The sequence below is a fragment of the Tasmannia lanceolata genome, unplaced genomic scaffold (assembly GCF_043159265.1).
Source record: "Tasmannia lanceolata isolate RefF3 unplaced genomic scaffold, GAP_Taslan_0.1 ptg000015l, whole genome shotgun sequence".
NCBI classification, from domain to species: Eukaryota; Viridiplantae; Streptophyta; class Magnoliopsida; order Canellales; family Winteraceae; genus Tasmannia; species Tasmannia lanceolata.
The window spans coordinates 57,035,766-57,060,727 of NW_027518692.1; the positions used below are offsets into that span (position 1 = coordinate 57,035,766).

At 39.0% G+C, this 24,962-nt stretch overlaps 2 protein-coding genes and 1 long non-coding RNA gene across 3 annotated transcripts; 2 read left to right on the plus strand and 1 right to left on the minus strand.

Annotated features, from left to right (window-relative positions):
• Nucleotides 1-288: 288 nt before the first annotated feature.
• On the plus strand, nt 289-7,618 carry LOC143846196 (uncharacterized). Its single transcript, XR_013234693.1, has 3 exons — nt 289-854; nt 6,069-6,522; nt 7,149-7,618. It is a non-coding gene; the product is annotated as an uncharacterized LOC143846196 (long non-coding RNA).
• A 2,443-nt stretch (nt 7,619-10,061) lies between these two features.
• On the plus strand, nt 10,062-13,597 carry LOC143846197 (C-type mannose receptor (DUF620)). Its single transcript, XM_077354621.1, has 3 exons — nt 10,062-10,743; nt 11,152-11,499; nt 12,954-13,597. Exons 1-3 carry the CDS (start codon nt 10,432-10,434, stop codon nt 13,449-13,451), a joined length of 1,158 nt encoding a protein of 385 aa, XP_077210736.1. The 5' UTR covers nt 10,062-10,431; the 3' UTR covers nt 13,452-13,597.
• Nucleotides 13,598-14,505: 908 nt separating this feature from the next.
• Nucleotides 14,506-24,330, minus strand: LOC143846199 (hydroxyproline-rich glycoprotein family protein). The gene is made up of 4 exons (XM_077354622.1): nt 23,276-24,330; nt 23,041-23,190; nt 18,357-18,542; nt 14,506-15,003 (listed from the first exon to the last, which is right to left on the minus strand). The coding sequence occupies exons 1-4, from the start codon at nt 24,266-24,268 to the stop codon at nt 14,923-14,925; spliced, it is 1,410 nt and encodes a 469-aa protein (XP_077210737.1). The 5' UTR covers nt 24,269-24,330; the 3' UTR covers nt 14,506-14,922.
• Nucleotides 24,331-24,962: the final 632 nt, after the last annotated feature.

A 24,962-nucleotide genomic window follows, 5' to 3' on the forward strand; every position in this document is an offset into this window, starting at 1 on the left:
AGAGAGAGAGAGAGAGAGAGAGAGAGAGAGAGAGAGAGAGAGAGAGAGAGAGAGAGAGAGAGAGAGAGAGAGAGAGAGAGAGATCATGGCCCACAATTGGAATTTATAAGATGCTAACTATGAATAATCCCAACCCATCAATCAAATAGGGGCTTTTCTACGATTTCTCCAATTTTGACCATTAATATTGGGAGGCCTTAAAAGCAAATGATCACTGTTAGAATTGAATCCTAGCGACCAATATTGGGGCCTGCTAGGACATGTGTGTATATTCAAAACCATTAATACGGTGGATCATCACAAGGCAACCTAGGGATTGAGCTAGGAGCCTCTAGCTCAATCGTCAAGGCTTTGTTCTTCTACCCGAGGTTCAATCCCATCTTACCTACCAAAAAAATCACAAGGCAACCGATATGGTATAGGCCCATACTCCCATTCTTAACTAGTATATCTCATGTGTAAGATTGAGGCCTATGGAAATTAATGGTTTATCTTCTCTCGGCTAGTCAGAATGGGACCAAATTGATCGAGGGGCTAAGATCCTTGAATTAAGGCGGGACAGACAGCAATGGGGCAGACATGGTAGGATCAACGGTCCTAATTAACATGTTACATGTGGGGCCAAAGGTGACCCTTGGTTTAAAAAAAGAAAAAGAAAATGCTACATTGGCCCCCTTTTTTAACCTGGGACAGCCCCATCTAGCGTAAAAGAGTCGTAATCTATCACTCGACATGACAGCATTCCCAACACAAAATCCTCCGCAAAGAAGCTCATCAGCGAAAATCGTCGCTTCATGGTACCCTTATGACATTAAAAAGAACGATCAACTCGTCATGGCTCGTCAAAAACACGAGTACGTAATCATATTCTCACCATTTTTTTCCCTTTTCATATTAGCACGCCTACCAAGTGTTTGTTTATATTCCCCCCTCCATTGTTTCATAGCGTCAAGAATTACTGTAGATAGATTTCTTGTTTTGAAATATTTATGAAACATTGGAGAGCAAATTTTTTAGGAAAATCAATTCCAATGTGAACATTGTTCAACCCCATCTACCAAATGTATCACAAAAGCTATGTGACAGTTAAAGCTCGTGATATACTTTTTCCATTTGCAATTTGTTATGTGCCTAGATGGGTCCCACTTAGAGTGGAATAAATTAATTAGATATTTTAGTAATAATATCATATATTACCAGATCTGATGTATTTAGTAATTATTTTAGATTATGATACCTATTTAGATTAGGATAGTATTTATTTGGTTATTTCTATTCTTATCATAAGATCTTTCTAGATCTTTCTATGTTTGTCATGAAGTGCTTTATATAAGCATATGTTACTGTTAAGGGAAATGAATGAAGAAACTTGTTTGAGTAAGTGTGTCTTGTGCACAAAGGAGGACTGATCCTTCCCTCGAAGTGGATCAAGAGGCTGATCTTCCTTCTAAGAAGATCAATCACGTTACAAACCGATTCGGGTTCGTATCACAATTAAGCAACGGAACCATTTGCATTGAGTCGGACAAGAAGAAAACACAAAGAAAGCATCACACTCATAACCCTAATCTGGGGCTTATATATCATTGACGCTACAGAATTTTTTTTATCAAAGTACCCTTTAGCATGTGCGATGCACACATTGGTCTGTCAGGGTACTGTATAATGCCAAAATACAAAAAATCTGCACAAGAATCATCACTTTGGCTTGAATTCTGCAAGCACATGAAAATCAACTCCACTGTTTACTTTATGCAACACAGCTCCGCTCCTGCACAAGAAGTGCCCGCCCCACTCCATCGGGTGCCTTGCCAATCATCAACAACTGCTGATATTGGCCAAGTCCAATCAATGCTTGAACTTGGTCGTTGTAACTGACTTTGTCAACATATCCACTGGTTTGCCATCTGTATTTATCTTTTGTTGTGGATACTTCTATCTATCCTATTCTCTTATCTTTTGATATCTCACATCCGTATGTTTCGTCCTGGTATTATATACTTGATTCTTCACCAAATGTATAGTACTTTGACTGTCACAATGTAACAAGACTTCTACCTGCTTCAATCGCATATCGCGAACCAATCCAGCTAGCCAAATAGCCTCCTTATCAGGCTCACCTGCCGTCATGTATTATGCCTGTGTCGTGGACAAGGAGATCGTAGACTAAAGAGAAGCCTTCTAAGAAATGGGCCCGGTTGCTAATGTGAACACAGCCTGTAGTTGATCTCCTCCCACTCTTCATCTTTTATCGTTTCTGGCTTCTTGCTTTTTTCCAACAATGCCTTGTATAATCCTTGTTGAACCAACAAGTCTTTAACTTTTTGTTTCCAAAGGCTAAAATTACTCTTGCCGTCAAATCGCTCCACTTCAAACTTCGTTTTTGAGCCTTTCCAGCCATCTTAGATCAATACCACAACCTCGTTACACAACTCCACCTCAACAAGAATCCACAACCGACGTCAAAAGCTCTACCATTCTTGTCCGACTAGATCGATCCAACAACTTTGATATCACCTTTTGAGAAAGTATGCCTGGCAAATTGGATTCAATCGTTCACAAATAAATGAAAAAGTGGAAATAAACACAAACCACAATATGCACATTGAGATTTTACGTGGTTCGTTCAAGATGCCTACGTCCATAGGAGAAGAGTTTCACTAATTCGGTTTAGGGTTTAAAAAACTCTCCTTGTTCTCGGCCAAGAAATCACAAAGAAAACCTCATACCCGTAACCCTAATATGTGGCTTATATATCAATGCAACTACATCAAGAAAATTACCGAAATAGTCTTTAGCATGTGTGTCGCGCACACTAGTCCGTCATGGTACTGTATAATGCCATAATATGAGACATTTGCACAGTACTAGATGTGCAAATGATATTAAAGACTCTCTAGCTAAATAGAGGTGGAGTCAGTAGACTCTACCCCTGATGTAAATTCGCTGTTCTTCATTGGTGATTAATTCGTCTTATTATGCATATTCCAACATTCAGACATGCCATGATAGTGTTCAACAACCAGATCGATTCGATGTTGAATTTGGCCCCAGAAATCTTCTTCTAATTCCAAGATGACACTGCCATCTGTGAATGATGAGACTCTCTTAACAAAAAAATGGCATGAGAAACGCCACTGATGAAGCAGCCAATGAATGAAGGATTCTCATGGCATGGATATCCTTTTTACACTTCATGCCCGCTAATCTTAATATGATTGATCTGGTTTTATACTATTGTCAACTCAGGTACCTTGTTGGAGAAATAATCGTTCATCAACATTTGGGTGCACACGCTTACGTTTATGGCGGGCAAAAACAGTCTCTCTATTGGTTGGAGAGCAGAACTGTCAAAGAATAAAGACTGGATTTTGTCTACAAATTATTGGTCGAACATTCTCATATGCTTTCTGTATGTTTATAAACCCATTAAGCTCTTTCTGCCCCCTCCCTTCAATAATGGTCAAAGATGTTATAGTTCTCCATAATTGTACGGTGGAAATATTGGCAAAATTAGTCTCTTCAATGCTTCTAGCATTTCATTGGTGGTGTCAATCTTCTCATATTCATATGTTTAACTTGTCTCTCATCACCTTTTGTCAAACTATCATCTGGTTCGAGTGGCGTGAAACACATTCATACTCATTTTTGGAGCATGATAAATTAGGCAGTTTTGGTTCCATGTGAAGGAGTTGGATGCTTTCATCTTGAAAATTTTCAATGCCTCTTGCAATACTCCCTTGTTCAATCCTTCTGGAAAATCAAACAATCTTGACAAAAAGATCAAACACATTGTGCCTACTTGTGGCTAACCTTTTCCTCTAGGCTCCGTTTGGTTGCCTCCCCAAGGTGGAAAGGAAAGTGAAAAAGGACAGATTGTGGTTTCATTATTTGCATTAACAATTAAACAAATCTGTCCTTTTTTCACTTTCCTTTCCGCTCTGGGAGGCAAGTAAATGGAGCCCTAGGGAATATATTAAAGAAATTATATCACATAACAATATGGGAGGCGATCATTTGATGCTACTAGGATTTCTGTCTGCTCTATTTGGCTAACATTGGCTTCTCTATAATGGTAAGAGAATGATGTGACCATTCCATTAGTTAATTGTGGATTTCTTTGACAATATGGGCTGGATGCCAAGGATTCAAACATTTTCTCGAATTTATTTTCTACCCAAAGCCTCATCCAACTCATTTGGAAAATTCAAAGCCTCCTGAAGAGTTCGAGCTTTTGCCTTATTTGTGTTTTTCTTACCTATCAAAGAGGAAAATTCCTTCAACACCTTCCCCTTCTCACTTGTAAATGCGCTCTCTTGCTGACCTATGTTGCTCAAAAGACTGCCATCAAAATTTTACTTGATGATGTTGGGAGTGTTGAAAATTGTAAATCAAAATCAATATTTCTTGTTTTCTCCTTCAACACCATACTTTTCCATCATTACACTCCTTCATAGATGACTACAATCCTTTCTGAATCTCTGGATCCATTTGTGTTAGAGAGGGCTCTGTTCATTATCTTCAAATTCCTGATCCCTGGACTGTTGGGTCGTTTTGCCTTGCAAACCTCTTTCCAATCCACAAAATGGAATCTTCTCCTAGACTCAGAGTCATCGCAAAGGGAACTCCATTGCAACTGTTCGATGCGCTTAAGAACACGACCGGGCATTTGAACTTTGAACAAGGAGGTTTGTATCTGGATATTGCTAGCCCCTCTAGGAACCCCTTTAAAGACCATCTTATTTCTTTGCTTCTAGACCGGCCAAATAGCTGCTACAAAGAACAAGCTCTAAAGAATTCTCCTCTGAAAAGCCATGTTTTGAAAGTCCAAGACTCAAAATAATCAGCTATGTGCACCAATAGAACCTAACTGAGCATAAAAAATTCAGCATGACATGTCAAACACAGAGGGTGACAGACATTTGATGTGTGTGTGTGTGTGTGTGTGTGTGTGTGTGTGTGTGTGAGAGAGAGAGAGAGAGAGAGAGAGAGAGAGAGAGAGAGAGAGAGAGAGAGAGTTTCTTCCATGGAGACCGGGTTGCTTCCACGGAGATCGGTTTGCCATTTGTGATGACTGGGATTAACTTGCAGATGCTTTAACTAAAGTGTTTGTCTCATTTAATTCATTCATCTTAGCCAGGTTTGCATCATTGTCAAACCCAAGTTACAGTCTATCTAGTGCAATTGAATAGGATCAAGCTCTTTAAGGTGGTTGGTTCTTCATTGTTGTCTATTAAGGGTCATTCTTCAATTCTACTAATGAAATGGCCAAAATATCCTCTAACAAATCTTAATGATACTTTTCCAAGTTAGAGATGAAACAGATTCTCGAACTCCTTGTTGGGGTGTGCATCACAGATGTATAGGGTGGCAAAATTAGGTTGGTAATCTTTCATTTTTTTCCCCTCTTGTAAACGCATGTGAACATTGAAGCACATGCCTTTTGCATATTGTTTTTGTGTTAGAAGTTGGAACCTAATGGGCATTATTGATATTTTATTTTCACTTTGAAATAACAGATGACCAATTTTATCATATCAGATGGCCATGATTATCAAATCTGTGTGATTTTTTGCACATGACCCATCCAGCATAAGTCTACCAGATAATGACTCTGGACATGTTTATAGAGGAGATGGGTAGGGCATAATTTGGGGTGGCTTTGTAGGACACCTCCTTTCCCCCTTGATAAAATTAGGCCTTTTCAGTTGTCAGAGAGCTCCCAATCTGTCAGTTGTGATAGTCACGTTCTAATTTTACAGTATAATGAGAAAAACCCCTGGTTGGATATTATGTTAGTCAAACATAATTCTTTTGGTCTTTATTTATATAACGAGATCAACATTGATAGACTACTCAAATATTAATCCTCTTGTGGTATCAGCTAACTAAATTTTCTAACTTCAAGCATAGTATGTTCTTTTCCCCAACACATCCTTTTTCATGTTTGGTTATCCTTATACTTCAGATACTGGTCACTACAATGAATCCTTTCGATAGTACATCTGAAATTTGGTCTCAAGCCCATCTCTGAAATGCATAACCATTTTACATTGTTTATTTAACAGGCATCAATCTAAGCTGGAAATGTTGAAACGCTGTGGAAAGGGCCCACCCAAGAAGGAGCAAGGAAGGCATGTGGTTAAACGTAACAAATAAAATCATCCGGTACTGGTTTTTAGAATGTCCTCCATCCTCTAAACACCGAAAGCAAGTTGAATGTGGTATTCAAGTTTTATTGTTTACTTCTAATGCTGTTTTATTCATTACTTAATATAGCTTGTCTCAGAGTTGCCTGTCATCCTGCAACCTAACATGTTGACCATCTTGGACACAATGCTAAATCGATCCTCATCAGCTTATATAGACATATCAGTGACCTTTAACTATGGCTTTGTCATGGACTTGCTTATTTGGTTATACACGGGCTTCGGGCTGCTTGGAGGATTTCCTTCTGAAATCTTACTAGGGACTGAACTTCACTGATTGAGGATATAGAGACTGACAAGCATATATAATGAGGTAAGCCATTTTCCTTTTTAGGATATTTTGCTGCTCCTTAAATGGCCTGTTTCCAGTATTTGCTGAGAATCTTACCAGGGGATTTAGATCTCTTTGATCACGACAGTTATGAACCTCTGGACATATCTGTTTTTCTACGCTGAGAATCTTATCGGTGGATTTAGGGTCTCTTTGATCACAACAATTATGAACCTCTGGGCATTTCTGTTTTTCTACTCTGCATTTTTTTCCCTAAAATTTATCAAGGAACCTGGGCAGGTAACTTAACTTTTTCTTAATAATAGGCAAAAAATACAAGAGGAGGATATGCCGCCTATCCTAAAGAGGAAAGAGAAAAGAAACAATCAACTAATTCATATGCTAGGAATACCTCATAGCTCCCCTAGCAAGTCTAGGGAGATCCTAAAAAAATCCTCAGAACAGAAATCTTAATGCTGTTTCTGTTTTTCTTCTGCTTGGTAATTTGAAAATATTACATAATAATGCTTGTCTTCACTGGGCAATATTTTAAATTGATTTTTTAAAGTCCATTTCTTGTTCATCATGACCAAACCATCTTGGTTTGACATACATCACCACCATAAACGCGGCTAAACAAGCTAATGCATTCTCTTTCTACTGTGCAGAAAGGCATCTTCATTTTTTTTTATGACGTAGGGTGTCCCCACCCCACATTGTAGAGTGGGACTAATTCCCTCCGGATGCGTGCAGTCACCCATAAACCACGCCCATCGGGCAAGCCTAGGGGGATTCGAACTCTCGTCTCTGGGGAGCATACCCAAGACTTTAAGCCAAAGAGCCACACCTGTACGGGTTTGAAAGGCACCTTCATGATCATTGGTAAGGCAATTTTTGGGTCTGATAAGGGCATAGTATATGATGTATGTGGAATCAGGACTTTTTTTTTTTTGATCGGGAAGCTGGGGTTAGGCGGACCCCTACCAGTATATTGATAAAAGAGAGATGATACAATAAAAGATGGAATCAGGACTTTTTTATATTATTAAACAGGAAACAGAAAGAGGTTGTAAGATCAATTGTAAAATCATACAGATATCTAAAATCACACAAAGAGTCTCCTGCCAAGAGCAAAAATTTCTCTCTTCCCTTTTATATCTTAGGTTTTACAAAACTTAAAAAAGCTTTTCTATTCTTAGGTTCCCACTTAAAGTGTGGAAAACATGACAACTTTCCCTTTCTTTTTTTGGTAGGTAAGCTTGGATAGAACCCCATGACAACTTCTCCATTAATCTCCACATTGACTTGTTTCCCAACTATCTTAAGATTTTTAGTTGATGTTGCCACTGGTCTAATGCCGTTGCAAACCACCATTAGCCTTCTGAAGTACTAATTACACCACCGAATCACCTTGGTCTCATGCCTAACGGGTATCCCATGCGGTTTAGCTTTTCTTTTCTTTTTTAAACCAAATCCTAGAAGAGGCTTGATAGGTAAGGGCCTAGAAGCATCTGAACAAGGTGTTCTCAAAGCCATTTGACCATACTTGTGGTCACCACAAGGCCAAATAGATCCGATCGCAGTAAAAGATATTTAGTTGTTAAAGTAAACTTTACATTTATTAGGTTTTGAATAACCTCGAGGCTATCAAAGTTTTCCCTATAGTATATTTCATATGGCGTTGGTGGTATAGTCCAGTATTTTAAAAAAAAGTACTCTACAGCCCACTTCATAGGATGATCCAAACCGTTCATTTGTTGGGCCACAACGTAAGTATGTTGTATCTTGAAAATCTTTTACATAGGATGATCCTAACCCTCCGATCTATAGAGGTTTCCATAATGTGTAGTCCCTTTACAGATCGGTGGTTGGGATCATCCTATTGAACAAACTTTCCGTAGGATGATCCTAACCGTCCGATCTATAGAAATTTCTCTAATGTGAAATCTCTTTACAGATCGGAGGGTTGGGATCATCCTATTGACAACCCCGAAAATCTTTTCCATATGATGACCCTAACCCTCCGATCTATAGAGGTTTCCATATGCGCAGTCCCTTTACAGGTCGGAGGGTTGGGATAATCTTATTGAACAACCTATTTACATTGTGGCCCAACAAATGAACGGTTTCGATCATCCTATGAAGTGGGCCGTACAGTACTTTCTGAAAAAATATTGGACTATACGGCCACAACAATATAGTATTGATGGAAGTGAATGCTATGCACTGTATGGTGATCGTGACTTGTTGATATTGTGGGCCACCACTAGACCTTACTGGGATGGTCTGATGTTTCATGTTCGTCACCTATAGATCAAAAATAGGATTTTCTTATGCCTTCTCTGAAAGAAAAAAAAACACATCAATATTGCCTTGTGTAGGAGCGTAGATCGGATGATACGGAGAATTTATACTGTGGGCCCATCCTTTGATGAGCCATTATAATGCATATCGAATAGATGATCCTATCGTAGGGCTAAAAAACTTTTGCTATTGGGTCAGATGGTTAGGATTCTCTAATCTAATTTTCCTCATGATTGATCTTGTGCCAACAACCATATGGACGATCCTGATCATCCCAGTTCATCTCTGTGTATCCAACAGAACTTTTAGTCTATCTTACACCAAAAATGGGTAACATCTAATAGAAAATTTTCAGGTAGACCGACCACATCTGATATAAAATACTTAGAATTTAGTTCCTATGGTCACCACACATGATAGAGGCTGTTTAACTTTCCAAGCTTAGCTTGTAAGACTACCCTTTATCCATCCTCCAATCTCTCTTCCCTTGATGCCGACCTGCCACCTTGACCGGCACAAACCCTAATGTGCCGGCTCACCACCCGGTCTGATCCCACTGCCACAGTCAACCCCTACCTGATGTGCACTTGGACGAATGCGTTCGGATGCCGAATAGAGGATAAATCCTTTTAATAAATTATTCTTATTTAATTAGAGAGTTTGGTTGGGACACATGGAACTATGGAGGAGCTCTTTTAACATAGGATCATGGGTTTTCGGCATAATTTTTTACGGGAAATAAAAATACTTGCCGCAAAATTACAGGCAGGGTCTCGCAGTTTGATGATCCAAACCATTCATCTACTACTACTAGGCCCTATAATAGATGGGTTGTAGATCTAAATCTAGTCCTTCAACAATGCCAACCTTTCATTTTTTACGATTTTTGTATCTTTAGTCTTTTGTTTTTTCTTTGGAGCCCCTCTCCCGATAGGAGGGTTAGGATCATCCTATGGAAATGATTTTCATGGCATGGCCTATTATGTTGTTGGGGCCGATAAAAGAATGGTTTGGATCATCAAATGGAGTGGACCCTACTATCTTTTTAAAAAAATATTGAAAATTGGAACTAATAAATGGATGGTTTGGAAATTTGAGAAAGTGGGCTCCACCTGCACTTATCCAGAAACAAAAAAAACATGAGGCACCATGCAATTGCTCTGATATATATAAAAAAGGACTTGATAAGGTTGGAAAACGAGAAATTTAAAATAAAAACAAGAAGGGCATTTTCGTCATTCAGGTTTACAAAGTGAGTGGCTTCTGTTTGTCTCTTACCCGACTGCCACAAGTCCAACAACAAAAAAGGGCAAGGTGAAGATGAGGATGTTGTCTCAAAGGAAGAGAATAAAGCAAAAGGCAGAGAGGAAGGGAAGGAAAGACCCACCAACATGCTAGTGACTTATTAAAATCATTCCCTGCCGTTGGACAGATAGCCTGTCTCTTTTGTCTCTTCCTCAAAAGAAACCCTTCTCTTCTTCTTCCCCTTCTCATCTTCTTCCTCAAATCCTATGTCACCACATTAGAGTACACTAGATCCAACAACTCCCATCTTTAGCTTTTTTTAAGTACCTTTTCCTCCCTCCAACATCTCTCTCCGTTATCATTATTTTGTTTTGATTCTTACTATTTCTTTTGCAAATAACAATGGCTTCAAGGAGAAGTAGGAGAATCCAAAGGTGGTGCACCCAACCTCTAACACCATTGTTGGAAGGCCCAGACCCAGAAGCCCAAGGTGAAGGAGGAAAGAAAGAGAGTTCATGGGAAATAATTCGTACATGGGTAAGATTTCAAATGGACAAAGGGAATGGTAATACCTTTTCAATTTCCTTCTATGGAAATAATGCGGCCAAGAGGAAAGATTTGAAGCTTCTTCTTGGTGTTTTGGGCTGTCCCCTTGCCGCAATTTCTCTCTCCAATGACCCCATTTCGCACCTCTCAGTTAAAGATGTTCCTTTTGTAAGTCTCTCAACGTTGGTTCTTTCTTTTTGAAACTCCATTTTTATAACTAATTACTCCAGAAGCTTAAAATGTTAGAATTGATATTATTTATGAGTTTTGCTAAGGGCACTCGCTTACAGAGCATTTAAATTCTCTTGGTAACATCATTTTACACATTTTTGGAAGAAAAATGTTTCGTAACATGTGTAAAATGGATGTTTCATTTAAATGCTCTAGACACTCGCGTGTGACCCCCTTTTGTGTCGGCTGTACATGTGAATTTTTAATATCAATGAGTTATTAGGTTTTGAACCCAGACATGCCAAAGGCAATTGCCGTATACCATGTGAAACAACGAGTTACTCCAAAAGCTTAAACCGTTACAGTTGTTGTTATCTAATCATTTATACTTCAACAATTATACAGGAGACTTCTTCTGCGCATTACATTGTACAACAGTACTTAGCGGCGACTGGGTGTTTGAAGCTTAGAAACCGTATAAAGAGTCTTTACGCGGTGGGTACTGTGAAGATGGTCTGTTGTGAGACTGAGATTGGATCAGGGAAAAATGTGAGGAATGTTGGGATGAGAGGTGGAGAAAATGGGTGTTTTGTACTTTGGCAAAAGTCGCCGGGAATGTGGTCCGTCGAGCTTGTGGTGGCCGGCGGCAAGATCGTCGCTGGCAGCAACGGGAAAATCGTGTGGCGGCACACACCTTGGCTCGGCACACATGCGGCAAAGGGACCCCAACGGCCACTTAGACGCATCATTCAGGTATTTTAGCAATTGAGAAGGGCATTTCTGGAAAAAAGAATTTAACAAATTTCTATTCAATGAGGCTTCTTCTAGTAGGTTATCCTCCATCCAGGGAAGATTCTGCTACTTGCCTAAAGTAGGATGACAAATAGGCACCTTTGGATAATGACCAAATTGCCCATAGTACAAGAAGAAAAAACTCTTTAATGATCTAACAGCTAGTTTCCTCCAATGAGTGGATTTTTTTTTAAGACTCTATGATGAACTAACGGCTAGTTTCCTCCCATGAGTGCATAATTTATGTTGCGGTCCACATAGAGTGGTCCTCCTAACCTCCTTACTTGAATATTCTTAGGCTTCAAATTTTAAAATATTACCCATTTTCTTGCATTCACTGAACTAAACCAAAATCTAGACTTAGATTACCTTAAACAAAGATTCTATATGGTACGCGGTCGTGTCCGGTGTAGGCAGTAGCCCTTGATATGTCTTTGATATTTGATCCAACAGCAACTAAACACACCATATATTAGTGGACACGCCGATACTTCAATACGGTGTGGCCCCTTTGTAATACAATGTAGCGCCCATAGTGGGTCCTACCTTTGATTGATCTGGGCTGTCTACTTGATTGGGCTCGCTTCGGATCTCATTTGGCCCAAAAATCACACCAATAGTACAATTCTAATATCAAATAAAATTATTTTTTGTTTTTGAACATGGACGGTAAAAAACTACACAGAAAAATTATATTGATTATTGCTTGTTATCACTGCGTAATCAGTATGATTTTTTGGGCCATAGGAGATCCAAAGCAAGGGTTATAAAATGAACGGTTCAGAACAATAAGATGGTGGGACCCATTATTTTCTTTTCATAATAGGAGTGAACCGTATAGTCCAATATTTTTCAAAAAATTCTGTAACGCCAACTTCATAGGATGATCCAAACCATTCATTTATTGAAACACAACGTAAATAGGCTGCGCTCCGAAAATCATTTCCATAGGATGATCCTAACCCTCCAATCTATAAAGGTTCCATAATGTACAGTCCCTCTGTAGATCGGATGATTAGCGTCATCCTATGGAAAAGATTTTTGGGGCACTTCCTATTTTCATCGTGTCCCAACAAATGAACGGTTTGGATCATCCTATGAAGTTGGCAGTACAGTTCTTCTTGAATAAATACTGGACTATAAGGGCACACACCATATGGTGTGGTGTGTGCCCATATTGTCCAGTATTTTTCACAAAGTACTGTACGCACCACACCATAGGATGATCCAAACCGTCCATTTGATGGGCCACAACGTATGGAGTGGCCCGTACAGTACTTTTTTGAAAAATACTGGACCATACCGGCTTACACCATATAAAATCTCTACATGCAGAAAACCAAATTACCTATTGGATCAACATATAGTTTGAATGTCTCCCATCTCATGCCTCATGTTACATGTGAATGTAACAGGGTTTAGATCCGAAAAGCACAGCAAACATGTTCACTAAAGCGCAATGTTTAGGCGAGAAACGGATTGGGGAGGACGATTGCTTCGTATTGAAAGTCGCCGCCGATCGAGCGAGCATAATCGAGAGAAGCGAGGGGCCGGCTGAGGTGATCCGGCACGTAATGTACGGATACTTCAGCCAGAAGAGTGGCCTTCTCATTTACATAGAAGATTCTCACCTTACTAGAGTACAAACCCCGGGGTCCGACACTATCTACTGGGAAACAACCATCGGTAGCACAATTGGGGACTATAGAGAGGTGGATGGTGTTCTTATCGCTCATTCCGGCAGGTCTTTAGCCACAGTATTCCGATTCGGGGAGGCCTCAATGCAGCACAGTAGGACTAGAATGGAAGAAGATTGGAGGATTGATGATGTTGTTTTTAATGTTCCGGGACTCTCCGACGAGTACTTCATTCCGCCGGCTGATATATTTGAAGTCACTATGCGCGATTCTTAGGCAATTTGAATAGCTAAAATGGTTTATCTTTTATATGTGATTGGTTACTTGTAGTAACTAGAGCTAATTACCCCTTTGATCATGAATTTTGTATGTGTGGCATGTCCCTATTGATATTCTTAATTGTAGTGATAATAATTTTTCTACGCTACTGTTCTTTAGGAAGTTCTATTACAAGTATATTACTACATTAATGGGTGACTGCCGGTATAAACCTACTTTCTGGTAGTGCATTATGATCAACGAGCCATGAGTTTAATCAATTTACTAGAAATCAATATAAGCAAAATATTATTCTAAGCAAAATACTAAGGGTTTGTTTTGTGTTTTGACAACTGAATTGTGAGTCCACAATAATAAGTTTTGAACTCAAAATCTGTAACCAAAATCCAAAATAACCACAGAAGGGAAATAGTACAAAAGGAGATGTTATCCGCCCAAGGTTTTAAATTTCGATTTCGGCTGAAATTTCGGTGTTTCCAGAAAACGAAATTTCGGTCGAAATTGGGTACTGGCCCACCAAATACAGTTTTTTCCAACCGAAAATTCAGTAATTTCCATCGAAATTTGGTAAAGTAATAAATTATTAAAAATTAAGCTTTTATTTCGCCGAAATTACAAAACCGCTTTCGTGTCGGTCCAAATTTAAAACCATGTATCCGCCTTGAAGAGGTTCAAATATCTCTAAAATAACCAGAGACCTTGGAAGGTCTGGTGTTAAAGTGAAGAAATGATAAGAGAAGAGAAAATGCACTAGAGTATACATGTCTATGTTTGATTATATTTGATTTGACAGTGACAGAATCTTACACAATTTTTGGCAGTTTTTAGGGAAAGATTTTGGCCTCTAAGCCAAGGTCAATCTCAAAATTCTCCCCATTAAAAATCTCTCCTTGCTCCATCAGTGGGCCATGTGGTGATCCTAGAGGGGCCCACCATGAATGGACCATAATCCACAAATCTAATCAATTGACGGTTCATCTCAAAATACATATAATCCAAACCATTCATTTTGTCGGAACCCAGGGTGAGCAAAAAATTGTAAGATTCTAAGGAAACGGTTCCAATAGATATTCCTCTCATATCAAATTAAGGCAGCACCCCCTTCAGCTGAACAAAACTCTGTAAGAAATAGAGATTAGAAAACAATAGCCAAAACTCCAAACACATGGGAGTTTGGAAAGACACGGTTTATTAAAGAGACTTCCACAGTATATGAAAATGCCAAAAGTAGAAACCATTAAATCTCTAGAGATGATCAAACACCAATGAATAGATTTCTATCAGGAAAAGAAGAAGCTAATTTCTACATAAACTATAAATAAAGGCAGATTTAGATGTAGATAACAAAAAATAGGGTCAGGCCTTATTTTCTAAGTTGGCTTTCAAAGACTTCCCCCATATGTTCCTGTATGACGAGATGAACGCCAAAGATTTCCGCTGAATGATACATTGAACCAGCATTTCTCTGCTATTTGTATCGCTGAGAAACCTCCCATACCAATTTATCCATGAACTGGCATTTCTTGTCCCAACCCCAACCTGGGTTGCTCTGCATCAAATTTCACCAAAGAAGAGATCAGATGCTATATAAAGGTAAAGCATTTCTATTTCTGGAGACATGGGACTGGGCAAATGGCATTGGGCTGGCTATAAAAGTACAGGTGAGGACAAAGTTTTAAGATATTGGCTACCAAGTTAGTGCTTTTTGTAGTTCATTTCTTTAGAAAAATATCATTTTTTAGTCCCTAAAAGAGCTCCCAGGGAAGATCTTTGTAGTTATTTTGCATGTTGCATATACTAAGGTAGATGGTGATGATACATACCAGTAGTCACATTGACAGAAGAAGAAATAATCTACCAAATTCATTTTCCATAATAAAAAATAATTTAGCATTGATTTTGTCAATTAAGAAACATCTCTAGGTTACTACTAAACGTCAATGTAAAAACAGATTGGGAGAAAAAAAAATTGTACAACAATGGCAGAACACTGCTGCACCATCTGGGGATTAAGGACCTATCCTATGGGTCGTAAAGACCTTTTGGTCCTTTGAGAAATTTGAAATGAAAGCATTAAAACAGTCGTTGAGGAGAAAGTGAGAAAATTCCAAGGAACAGCAAAGGATTATTAATCAACTGGGCATTTGCGAGAAAGAGTGTTGGAGCTTATCCACTCAAAGATCTTTATAGTAGGAAATCATCACTAAAACCAGTCCCGTTAGGCATGAACTCCTTTGACTACATCATTAATTTTCTTGGTAGTTTGATTGGGAACCCTCATCCTATGGAAATGGTTATTGTGTTCAGAAATTACTAGGGGGTGGACATTGGTGTTAAAGACTCGGGAAGGGGCAGAAGGGGCAGATCTCCATATGGGTTTCCTAATCTTCACTAACAAGGTCAGTATGTTAGTTGGAGGAAAATTTGTCAAATGCACTTAAATAGGCATCCCATTGTGGGTTTGAGTTAGTTGGAGGAAAATTTGTCAAATGCACTTAAATAGGCATCCCATTGTGGGTTCAGAACTTCAGTCCATGGAGGCTTGCTCATGGATGAAACTAATGATATAATTAGAAGCTTAACTGAGTGTTTGTTTATAATGTAAGATGCTAATAATAAAACTAATAGGCTAGCAAGAGAGGATTCACATAGACCCAAGGTTTCAGGTTTCGGTTTCGGTGTACATTTCGGATGTGACAAATGGAAACATGATGATTTTTTATGGAAATTTCAGGGGAAACCCCGTAAAATCACAAAAAACATATGAAAGTGAGGGACATTTAAGATGTAACTTCACAAAATGCTTGAATGAGCATAAATATATGTTTGGAGAGAATCGCATAAGCATGATAACACTTATATCTTTCAAAAAACAAAATAAACACTTATAATAGCTTAACAACATTGAACACCTTGTGACATGCATTTTCACGTATGTCCGATAATTCAATATACACTACATTTCATGTGCAATTCATATAAATATTTACACAGAATACCTAACCACATTTCACATGCAATTAATATAAATATAATTGGGATTTGCTAGGGGCCATCGCAGAAAGGCATTTCGCGGCTGGCTGTTGAATGTGAGAACAGCCACCTCAGATGATAACACATGCCATCATGAAATTTTCACAATGCTGATTTCAATCAGCCTGCACTAAACAATGCTAATCAAAAAATTTGGATCGCATACTCCTCCACTGACAGAAGATGAGTTGTGAGTGGCAGACAAAGAATTATTGGAAGAATATTTTGGAGATGATGACTCTCACTCCAAAAATATTGATATGATGTGACGGGTAGTCACCGGGGGGGACTTTGGAGCAGCTATTAAGGACTCAGACAAACATTCCATCTTTGAGTTTAGTTAGTAACTCAGTGGAAGAACAAGACTATCTAGTTAGTGACTTTATGAGTTTAGTCACTGTAAGATTGTACTCTTCCAGTTTTTCTTTGAAAATGGGATTGGATTGTTCTTGCTGTTAATTTTATCTTCAGAGACTCTATAATCTACCTTGACTCTTATTTGTTTTTGAATGGTTGCAAAACTTGCACTTCATTACTTTGTATTTCTTAATCTCTCTTACATTACTGCATAGAATTATAAATCCATAAATAATGCTTCAAGTTCAAATCTCAAAGCGTCATTCAGTCATGAGCCATGATTCATAATACAAAAACTTTAAATATTGTTGAAGAAACCGACACACTAAACAGAGGTAGAAAATTATATGTTTATAGCTTTGAGTGATTGAACAATTAATTGGTGATCCTGTAGTGAATCAAGCAATCAGCCATGTATAATGTAATATTGTCAAGTACCACTTATCATATTCATTCATTTGTTCTGCTAAGCCAATTGCATTTTTATGGGCACAGTCGGGTCAGCGCATCTGTTTTGGGATTAATAAGATAACGGAGGGGGGGCATAGGTTTGAATCCTGTCACCTTGATGGGGCTAATACTCCAATATGAACATCAATTGACTGTCACTACCTCAACCGTGTTCACAAAGCAGTTAGAAGTTGGAAGTTGGAACAAACCTATCAAAGGCTTGACAAACTAAAATCATCCATGTTCCCAAAGCAGTTAGAAGTTGGGACTTGGAACGAAGCTATTAAAGGCTTGATAAACCAGCTTTCTCTTCTCTGTGTCTAGCAGTGGGATAGGCACTATTTAAAAACTCCACAACTCAATCATCAACTCGCCCATGTTGACCCGAATGGAGCCCCACCAAGTCAATCAAGAACTTCTTTGCCATGCCAATGTCAACCAAAAGCTCGCCACACCAATCACTGACTCACTTGAAACGACTCGATTTCACCTTTTTTTTCTTTTTCTTTTTTTGAAAATTAACATGGCTTTTAATGAAGAAAAAGTGGGGACAAGATGTCCCATTACATACACGTGGGGACTCGATTTCACCTTGAGCAAGTTCTTATCCTAGTATGTTTTTAAACACTGGGCATATTTATTCCATATACAGTAGACTGCAGTGACAAGGATCTAGAGGATCTTATGCAGGTAAATTGCTTCAGGTTACTCATTTTAATGATTGAAAGGTTCATGGTAATAACTAAACAATACTTGGCACAAGTAAACAATTCTCATGAAAAAAAAATAAAAAGATATGAATGTAGTAGATCAATATCCTAGTACAAGTTTTTAAATACTGGGCATATTTATAACATATACAGTAGACTGCAGTGACACGGATCTAGAGGATCTTACGCAGGTAAATTGCTTCAGGGTACTCATTTTAATGATTTGAAAGGTTCATGGTAATAACTAAACAATACTTGGCACAAGTAAACAACTCTCATGACAAAAAAAAGATAAAAATATGAATGTAGTAGAACAATATAAAATTGGAATTGTATAAGAGAGACAACAAACCTGAAGAGAAAGAACAGCACGGTCAGTGAATCTCTTCACAGAAGAAGGCACATTCTCAGGTAGAGTTTTTGCAACTCTTTCTAACTCCTGTTGTTGCTGCTTGGCTGTTACTCTATCAGGACCGCTGTACATATCAACAATTTCTTTCAAATATGGCACTTTTTCCATTGTTTCTTTCATAATGTCCTGGTATGGGAAACACAAAATTAGTAATCAAGGAAGAAAAAAATGACTTCAACAAATGAGCTTATAAATCTACAACTCACCGAAGGACAGGACGAAAGCCCTGAATAATAAAGAAAAACAGAATTGCAGATTTTTAAGTGTTAAATCACAGACATAGGTTTGTAGTTTCAGATTTTTGCAATTTAGTGTTGGATGTTTTGAATTGTTAAATTTGTTTTTTGAGTATTAGATTGTGACTTAAGTGAAGGTTAGTTTCGTCTTTTCATACTAAATGCAATTGATGCATACATCAATTGCATTATCAGGTTAATGAGAATAATGTTTTTGCACCTGCGTGGAGTTTGGGGTTTTTTTTAATGGTAAGGTTTTGGTTTTTGTTAGTTAAACATATCTCCATTCACAGAAAAGAAGGTATAGCAATATTGCTTGTAACCAAACCAAGGTTTCAAGTTTCAGTTTTGTTATGTGTGTCGGTCGAGACGAAAATGGAAACATGTTGGTTTCGGATGAAATTTATGTGAATATCTTACAAAATCATGAAAATATACGGAACATATGTAAATAATGGACATTTAAGATGAAACTACAGGAAGTGCTAGAATAAGCACAAATAAACACTCAAAAACCATCACATAAGTAAAAGAACCAATCATAATAGTTTAACAACATCGAATACCAAGTGACATGCATTGTCGTGCATGAACTAAATAGCAGATTTCAAATGTAATTCATATAAATATTTATATGTAATACATACAGCACATTTCACGTACAATATAATTATGTAACACATATTGGTATAGCATAAAACTAATACACTTACGATTTTAGTTTTGGTATACCTTTCGGTTTCGGTGGGGATGGAAACAGAAATATTTCAATTGTTTTGTATCAGTTTTGATGGAAATTTACAATCATGATCAAAACAGGTTGAGATATAGCTCATCTTCTAGAAGCATCAATTAAGTGCAGCAATACAGAAAAACAAATCAATTAAATTTTCTTTACCCTTTTACTGCTCTATTCGGGTATTTCTCAAGTCTATTTTTCAATGTGATTAATGCAGTAACCCAGTTCTGAACAAATCTCTTCTTCCAGTTCTTCAACTTCTTGGATTTATCAACTACAGCAACACCTCCTCAGGCGTGAGGACCTGTCTATCCTAGCATATTAAAACATATAGGTGACACCAAGGTTGGAATTGACTACTAACTGATTACAATGTTCAGTTGCACAACGACCACAGGTCTCAAATACATGAGAAGATTGTTGCACGATGAATGGGAATCTTTTTTCTAAACTGAAAGTGCCATGCCATTGTTTCTGAAAGAAGAATTTGGACTAGTGGCTACACAGTCCTCAACCAAAGCATCAGAACAATCTACCCTCCTTACAAGGAAGGTTCACCAAGGGTCATTCACAATCCAAATTGCACAGTAAGGTCCTGTTTGTTTAAGATTCTGACAACCGATTGTGGAGTCCCCAACCAATTATTGGACTTAAATTTAGATCAATTTTCGGCTTGGGGACTCCAAAATCGATTGTCATAATCTAAAACAAACAGGACCTAAGGTAGAAGGACGGATTTCAGTCACTGCATCCAATCCAATTACAATAGATACGGATAGGGTTCTTCAGCCTCACCTAGTCACCTTTAATCGGTGACAATTTCCACGACTCCTACAAAGTCTATCTTAGATGCTACTAATCGAGAAGTAATACACAAGTTCAGTCATTGAATTAAAGATCAAACACAATGACTTGAAAAGTTGTCGGTTCTTCACCCTTGTCTTCAACCAGCTCCACCTTCCTGGACTCCTAGAGACTACCAGATTCTACCACTCAAAGAGACAAGTGAACAAAAAGATCAGCCTACTATTGCAATAGTGTTCTTGGAGCTTATCCAGCAGCTATTGAAGGCTTCTCTAGTAAACTTAATCTAGATCCCAGGCTATTGTCTCCCTCAAAAACTCCACCTATTGAGCTCTGTAAGTATACTTCCAACACTTTCTAGTCATCATTGTCTTCCATGGGTTGTCGACAATGAATCCAAGAAACACATGGTGGGTCCTCATGCTGGTTTCATACCTCGAATCAATTAAGGTGATAGGTTTCAATTTCAGCATGTGTTTCGATTGCAATGGAAATGGAAATATATCGGTTTCAGATGAAAATTTAAGTGAAATCCCATAAAATTATGGAAACATATGCAAATGATAGAAATGAAAATCTAGGAAGTCTTACAATAAGCACAGATGCACACTCAAAAACCATCGCATAAGCAAAAAACCACCCATAATGGTTTAACAACATTGAACACCTAGTGACATTCAAAAAACAGCATTGAACACCTAGTGACACGCATTGTCGCACATGTCTAATAATTATGCACATCTCGCATGTAATTCATATAAATATTTACACAATACATCCACCACATTGCGCATCAATTCATATAAATAAAATTATGTAACACATAATGGTATAGTATACCACTAATAGACCTACGATTTTCATTTCGGTTTGTGTTTCGGTGGGGATGGAAATGGAAACATTTCGATTGTTTTGTGTCGGCTTCGTTGGAAATTTAAAACCATGGAATCAATGTTGGAGTCCTACCAGCTATTTCTCAAATATATCTTTGAAAAAGAAATCATATCAGAAGAGAAACCCCAAAGCACTTGAATTTTCTTCCAATAAACAGCTCGTGTTCTCGAATTACACATCCCATCCATCAAACTGGGTTCCTACTTTGTAGAGCACATAAAAAAAGCCCTACGTCGATGTTGAAAGCAACTCCTGCCCACGTCATTTTCCCTAGTCAACCCATCATCCGCAATCTCAATCCAATCTCCTCCACTTCAATACGTTCTCGCGTAGAACCCCATTGGGTATTCCTAGGTGATTGATCTCAAATTGACTTCTGACAATGAATTGAACCTATGATATTTCTGGAAGCAAACAATTTTGATCCGTGGATATTTTGACATTCTCAGGTGGTTGATTAGAATGATTTCCAACAATGAAACCATGACATTTCAAGTGGCAGGGGTGCAATGGAATATCATAGAGATGAATTTACCCAACCAAAATATCTGGATTTAATGGAGCTTCAAAGAAGGTATAAAATACCCACTCCGGCATCATTCGAGCTTCCACCTTGGACGAGAGAGAGAGAGAGAGAGAGAGAGAGAGAGAGAGAGAGAGAGAGAGAGAGAGAGAGAGAGAGCAACACCTTTCCTCTACACAAGATCTCACGCACTGACGTAGTAGTACCATGGCTTGATCCATAGTGTTGGTTTTAGGAGTGAAAACACCTCTTGAGCTGGATATATCATTCTCACTAGACTATCGTCAAGGAAATATCTCCTCGCGATCAATATTTTTCTTAGACAAAAATGATTTATCACCTTTCTCATCCACGCACTCCTCTTGCCTAACATTCTTTGTATGATCCTTCTACAACTAGTTTGATCTCTCTAATTCCTAATTCCCAATCCCCAAGACAACTTTCATGCATCGAAAGCACTTTCTCTCTTGTAAAATCAAGGTCCCCCCTCCTGAAAAAAATAAAAAACCACCACCACCACGACCAACATTTATGCACGTATTCTCAATGTGCATAAGAAGCCCTTTGTCCGTCCCTTATCCGTAGTGGCAATGTTCTTCTGAAAGGGTACACAGCCAAAAGGAGGGTACACGTGACAATGCTCTCACTGAGAACCCACTACACCAATCCTACTTTCAAGGTTTCACCTTACTGCAGAAACAACCCATCACCACCATCATCTTTAGTGACCAAAATGCCGTGGGTGGTTGTCCTTTTTTGTTTCAAATATTAGCAGGAGCATCATATTGATTTTTCTTGTAAGCCAGCATGTATGATATATCGCTCATGGACCAATATCTATAGTGAAATATTGGATCATGTAGAAAGTAAGATTTAGAAAAGAGAGTATCTTGAAAATCTAACATCAGATCCTGATGAACGTTGTAATTTGATCACGCAGCATCTCTCGTTACTCTATATGGCATGGGAAACCATAACCTTAGCCCAAAAAGAACACACTTAGTATGCCCAAACAAAGAATAAAAACTATTGAGTACAAGATCGGGGAAACAGCCACAATAGCAAACAGATTAAAGCATGACTATGGCACCTAAATATGACAAAAAAGTTACAATAGACGCAAAAATAAAATTTATTCAAAAAGAAATTTTTGAGCCAAATGAGAAGTTAGGACCTACAAGAAGCTGATGAATATAATTCCAAAGCAATGCCCAAATGATTCACACAATGGACCAAATAATCAAATGCCAAAAGCACAAAATTTTTGATGTCGCTATAAAACCCACTTTCAATCTAACACTAAAGTGGAATAAAAACACTATACAGAACACCCAAAAAAAATATATATATATATATATAAACCTGACATATTAACGAGATGCGGCACTCAAAAGATCACTGAAAAGAAGCAAAAGCAGATGCACATACCTCCCATTCTTCTTGACTTCCTATTCCCTCATACGCCATCAAGAAAGGCTTCATCTTCTCCAGCGCATCCCTAAGAGGAATCGGAGGCTTATCATCAATATCAGGATTCGTACCAAACTCCTCCATTAGATACTCCGGTTCAAACTCGATCTGCAATCCAAAACAAAACACATCAAAACCCAATTCATCAAAATCTCCCTTCCATCCAATCGGCAATCACACAAAGAACTCATACCAGATAATTCGTATCAAGCGCATCCAAATAAGCCTCATCCATCGGCGAAGGCAGCACTCTACTACTCATCTCTTCAAACCCTTCAACCAAATTATTCATACCCTCTTCTCCAATTCTCTTCTCCAATCTCTCCCCATCTGCTTTGTCACCAAGGTAAAGCCCACTACCATAATCGTCCTCTTCAAACCTACCGCCTCTACCTCTACCTCCCCTCCCTCTTCGCGCCTGCATTCCTCTCCCCCTCCCACCTCTCCCTCTACCTCCTCTTCCCCTTCCCCCTTCCTCACCGCCCCTCGACAAAATCCCAACCGCCTTCTTAACCGCATCCTCACGACTCAACCGCAGCGGACTTGGACCCGTCCCCGTCCCCGCCCCTGCCCCCGCCCCCGCCCTCGGCTGCATCCCAGTAGGCGCCCCTCTCCTAAACCCTCCTCTCGCGGGTTGCTGCCTAATGTGCCTATTTTCTTCACTAACCCTAACCCTAACATCCTGAACAGGCAATTTACCGGGTTTTCCCCGTCCAGCACCCGGTATACCCGACGGAGGAAGAAAACCCTCATCTGGGTTTTGACCGGAGCCTGAGAATTTCGTGTTTTGTGGGGTTTCTTCGTTGTCTTCGCGGGAAAAAAAGATGGGTTTTTTGGGTTGGGGAGTTGTGGGTTCTTGGGGAGGTGAATCGGGTTTTCCGATTCGGCCACGGCCGGCCGAGGGATTGTTTGGTGGAGACATCCATGAAGGGAAAGAAGGGAAAATTGGGGTGGAAGGAATGGGTTTACCTCGGCCGTGACCGCGTGAGGAAGAAGGGAGAAAAGTATCGGATTCGGGATCCGGATCTTCCGGTTCGGGCTGGCCCGGAGGTCGAGAAAATGTTGGGGGTTTTGGGGGTCCGGAGCCTCTTCCTCTTCCACTCCCGCCTGAGAATGTTGAGAAAGCAGAGGAGGAGATTAGGGTTTGCTTGTTAGGGCCATTTGCTAATCTTCCAAGGCCTCTCATTTTGCAGGGATTTTTTTTTTTTTTTTTTTTTGGGTGGGAAGGTGGAAATGGAAGGGGCAAGGTTTTGAGGTGGTTTTTGTTTGTAGATGAGTTAGGCTTAACGGGTTAAGCATGAACCCGGTCATAACGAGTGGACTCGGCCGAGTTTCGAGTTCATCCAACGCCGATGGCCCCCACAACAGGGTGTGCAAGTATGGGACATGCAAAGTTATCTGGGCCCATGGATATGTACACCTGTACCGTCCAGAATTGTAGCCGTTCATGATGCTAGACGTTTGTGAGGCAATACAGTATTAAAAAAAAAGAAAAAAGTGGGACCCAACTTTGATTGATCCAAACCGTCCATATGGTAGGCCCTCTCTTGGATCTCCAATAGCCCAGAAAACATGGCAATCGATCCAAAGCTAATGCCTAACATTAGCATTGGAGTTACCTACATTTCCAATAGCCCAAAAAACATTCCTTTGTAGCATCTCCTGCACGAAGTGAGGGGATGAAGCTACGAACTAAGATCATTGCCTTTTTACTTATGCTGCAGTGAATTGAATGTGGCTATCTGGTTATCAAACCACTCTCTAAGGTGGCCTCGACCATTGGAAGAAAATTTTTAGCCATATGAATTCATATAAGGCATGCACAAAGCCATTGAATGTCTTGGTTCATCTGGTAATGATATGAAATCTCAAGTGCCTCC

What these genes read in the sequence shown, in the direction of transcription:
- LOC143846197 (XM_077354621.1), top strand. Translation starts at nt 10,432, where the DNA reads ATGGCTTCAAGGAGAAGTAGGAGAATCCAAAGGTGGTGCACCCAACCT. An exon ending in CAGTTAAAGATGTTCCTTTT is followed by an intron (nt 10,744 to 11,151) that starts GTAAGTCTCTCA and finishes ACAATTATACAG; the next exon opens with GAGACTTCTTCTGCGCATTA. An exon ending in CACTTAGACGCATCATTCAG is followed by an intron (nt 11,500 to 12,953) that starts GTATTTTAGCAA and finishes TGAATGTAACAG; the next exon opens with GGTTTAGATCCGAAAAGCAC.
- LOC143846199 (XM_077354622.1), bottom strand. Translation starts at nt 24,268, where the DNA reads ATGAGAGGCCTTGGAAGATTAGCAAATGGCCCTAACAAGCAAACCCTA. An exon ending in CGCTTGATACGAATTATCTG is followed by an intron (nt 23,191 to 23,275) that starts GTATGAGTTCTT and finishes TTTGGATTGCAG; the next exon opens with ATCGAGTTTGAACCGGAGTA. An exon ending in GTGCTGTTCTTTCTCTTCAG is followed by an intron (nt 15,004 to 18,356) that starts GTTTGTTGTCTC and finishes AATTTGATGCAG; the next exon opens with AGCAACCCAGGTTGGGGTTG.